This window comes from Zea mays, chromosome 5, assembly GCF_902167145.1.
Source record: "Zea mays cultivar B73 chromosome 5, Zm-B73-REFERENCE-NAM-5.0, whole genome shotgun sequence".
Taxonomy (NCBI): Eukaryota; Viridiplantae; Streptophyta; class Magnoliopsida; order Poales; family Poaceae; genus Zea; species Zea mays.
Window position 1 is genome coordinate 174,925,709 of NC_050100.1, and position 3,214 is coordinate 174,928,922.

At 52.6% G+C, this 3,214-nt stretch overlaps 1 protein-coding gene across 1 annotated transcript; it reads left to right on the plus strand.

Annotated features, from left to right (window-relative positions):
• Window positions 1–677: 677 nt before the first annotated feature.
• LOC103627273 (putative DUF1618 domain containing family protein) lies at window positions 678–2,881 on the plus strand. Its single transcript, XM_008647562.3, has 2 exons — window positions 678–1,873; window positions 2,445–2,881. Exons 1-2 carry the CDS (start codon window positions 727–729, stop codon window positions 2,456–2,458), a joined length of 1,161 nt encoding a protein of 386 aa, XP_008645784.1. The 5' UTR covers window positions 678–726; the 3' UTR covers window positions 2,459–2,881.
• Window positions 2,882–3,214: the final 333 nt, after the last annotated feature.

Sequence of the window (3,214 nt, forward strand, 5' to 3'; positions counted from 1 at the left end):
CGGGGCTCCGGCCTCCTGGTCCTCGTCGGCGCTCCTCTTCCTGTTCATCGGTTCGTTTGGGGCTCGTGCTTGTGGGTGCGTGTCCAAGTGAACTCAACTCTGTCCACTGTCGTCTCTATGTTTCGTTTGTCCGCCCCTGCCCGAGGTCAAGCCCTCCCTTTTTTAGACCAGGAGAGGGGTCGGCCAACAGTGGCTTCCTTATGAAGGAGCCGTGAGGCAAGGGTAAAACCAATGTTCTTACCTGTGGTAAAACCATGCGTACTCGTGGACCCCGGGGCCGCCTGATAAACCGACTAACAGTTAGCTACTAAAAATTAGTTATTGAGTTCCAAACAGCCTCATCTAATACCATAACTAATTATTAGCTTCCTCACGATTAACAATTAGTTCATTAAAATGGCTCAACTTTACTAATAATTTATTAGCTGACTAACTATTAGCTCTAGGGTTTTTAAACAGGACCTATATTATTTCATGAAATGAACATCATGTAATAACTAAGATCCTTGTCGAATAAAATAAACTGTAATTTGGCACGTTTAGTTACCTCCACTTTCTTTTTACCACTTGATAGATAGTCGGTTACTCTTCACGGTAACACGCCGCAGCGGCGAACAAATCTTGCGCCGCACGCCGAACCCTACATAAACACAACACCGGCGGTGGTACGGTCCAGCCAAATACCAATTGCCAAAAACTCCCCCCTCCCCCTTTCTCTCGATCGGAATGGGGGTGCCGGACCCGGAGAAATGGTTCATCCTGGGCCGCGTCGTCGTCGTGAGGCACTACAAAAAAGCCTTGGATAGCTCTAGCCTTGACCTCAGGCTGCCGCTCACCAGGACGCCGCCGCGCATCTCCAGGCTCGCCGCGGTCACGAGGGTCCAAGTCGAACGCGGCCAGCTCTCCATCGTCGCCACCAGCAACAGTGTCCTCCTCCTCCACGAGCTCGAGAGGCCCTCCGAGCCCAACAGCCCGAACATCTTCTTCCTGGCGCTCGACCCCATGCTTGATGAGCGGGCCTTCGCCGCCGGACGCAGAGTGTTCGAAGTCGCCGCCACGCGCCTCCTCGACCGGCATCCGGAATTGCCCCACTTCTCCGGCGTCAGGAACGTCGGCTTCATCGAGCTCTGCCGTGGAGGCACGTGCGTGTTCGTGGTCGCGGAGCTCCAGGCCACCAATCGCCAAGCGAACAACAGCGTCCCCTTCATCACCTGCTGCTTCTCTGGCGATGGGAACGACACGTGGGACCAGATGGAACTCGTCTGGCCCGTCCTCGATGACGAAGCCCACCCGCAGTGGATTAACCACGCCGTGATCGCCCACGACAAGAAGCTCTGGTGGGTCAACCTCTCGCGCGGCCTGGTCGCCTGGGACCCGGTCCCTGTCCAACATGCAGAGCCGAGGCTGGAGTTCGTGCCGCTCCCGGTCCTCGACGGGTTCGAGGACAGGCAGGAGCCGCCGGAGCAAATCGACAGGTACCGCACCGTAGGGGTGAGCGCCGGCCAGATGCGGTTTGTGGACATCGTTCGCAGGCGCAACGATCCCCTCGAAGATACGCTGGTGGTCGTCTGGACGCTGGACTTGCCACAGATGAGGTGGCGGGGCTACCCCAGGGTGACGACGCTGGCGAACATCTGGAACAACGCCAGCTACGTGCCGATGCCGAGGGGGGTCGTCCCCGTGGTGGCGCTTTTGCACCCCAACGAGCCCGACGTTGTCTACTTCTTCCTGGGCAAGTACGTCTTCTCCGTCGACGTGAATCGAAGCGCCGTCGTGCACTTCGCGGTGATGCCGAACCAGCAGGACGGCGTGCCACGGCCGATCAACCAGCGAGACGTTCTCTCTTGGAAGCAAGCGCCCTTTCTTGAAAACGGTACGGTTCTATATATGACTAGCTTAATTTGTGCTTAATTGGCATTGTCCTTCCATCTATCCGCATATATATGGCTTGCCTAGCTTTACTTGCAATTTTAATTTCATGGGATGAGACGACCTAGCAAAACGGCATGTGATAGAGTAGTATGTTTGCATCTACGTACTACACATAAGCTGTTCATGTTCATCAGTTTCACTGTGTTTTTCTGTTCTAAGAAAGTAAACGACTGCATGGACTGAAACATGCATGGATATACATAGAATAATGATGCTAAATCGATTCTGAGGGATCAGAATTCATGAACTGAAACATGCATGTTTAGAGAGGCATTCCATCAGTTTCACTGTGTTTTTCTGTTCTAGAATTTCATGAACTTGAAACCTGTTTAGAGAGGCCCTCAATCAGTTTGACTAGGATTTATTTTTGCTCCAGAAATTTCGTCGCACATTTAGCGATTCTTTGAGTACTGTATACTATTTATTATTGTTATCGTATTCAGTAACACTTGACTGACTATTACGTTGTCTATTAACACTTGACTGACTATTAATCCTTACCACTTTACCAGCCCAGCAAGGATGAGTAATTGAGGATCCTGCTGGAAGGATCGGATGAAAACACACATGATGCAGCCCGTCGTGACGAAGTGTGAAGGTCGCGCGCAAAGCCTTTGCTGTTGTTTTGTTTCCGATGTTGGCCGTGAGCAGACAAGAGCGTAGACGGGGATTCAAGTCTTTTCTGATCACAAACTATACAATTTTAACTGACACAAACTGTATAGTTTTGGTTGCCATGCTTTCTACTGTGTACTTTGTATTCAGTGTTGTTGATGGGTTATCAACTACTGGATCTATTTGTGGTCTCAGAGCTTGCATTCTGGGATATATGCGTATATAAGGTGTTGCTATTGTCCATATGATTGAATAACTGAATTGTTGATGGTGGGCGAAAGAAATTTCGAGCCCAAACAGGAAGAATCCACTGGTGGTTTTGCTGAGTGGCATCATCTTCTTTCTCCTCTTTATTTTATTTTATTTGAATGACTGAGATTCAAGCTTGTGGGCAGGTGGGCAGGCTCGGCCGAGGCCTTGCTAGCGGGGCTCGGCGCCGGGGTTGGGCTCGCTCGGCGCGCGTAGAGGAGAGGAGGTACGCCGACGCTTGGGCAGTGGCGCGGCTTGCCGGTGCTAGAACATCGCGCAGGGAGCTCGCTAGGGCGCTGCAGCTCGGCGAGCGCATGCTCGCGCGTAGTCCGGCCACCATGGCCCTTGGCGCACGGGGTGGGAAGGGGCTGCAGGGGGCGAACTGGCCGAGCTCAGCCGGTTGGCAGGGCGCCAGGTC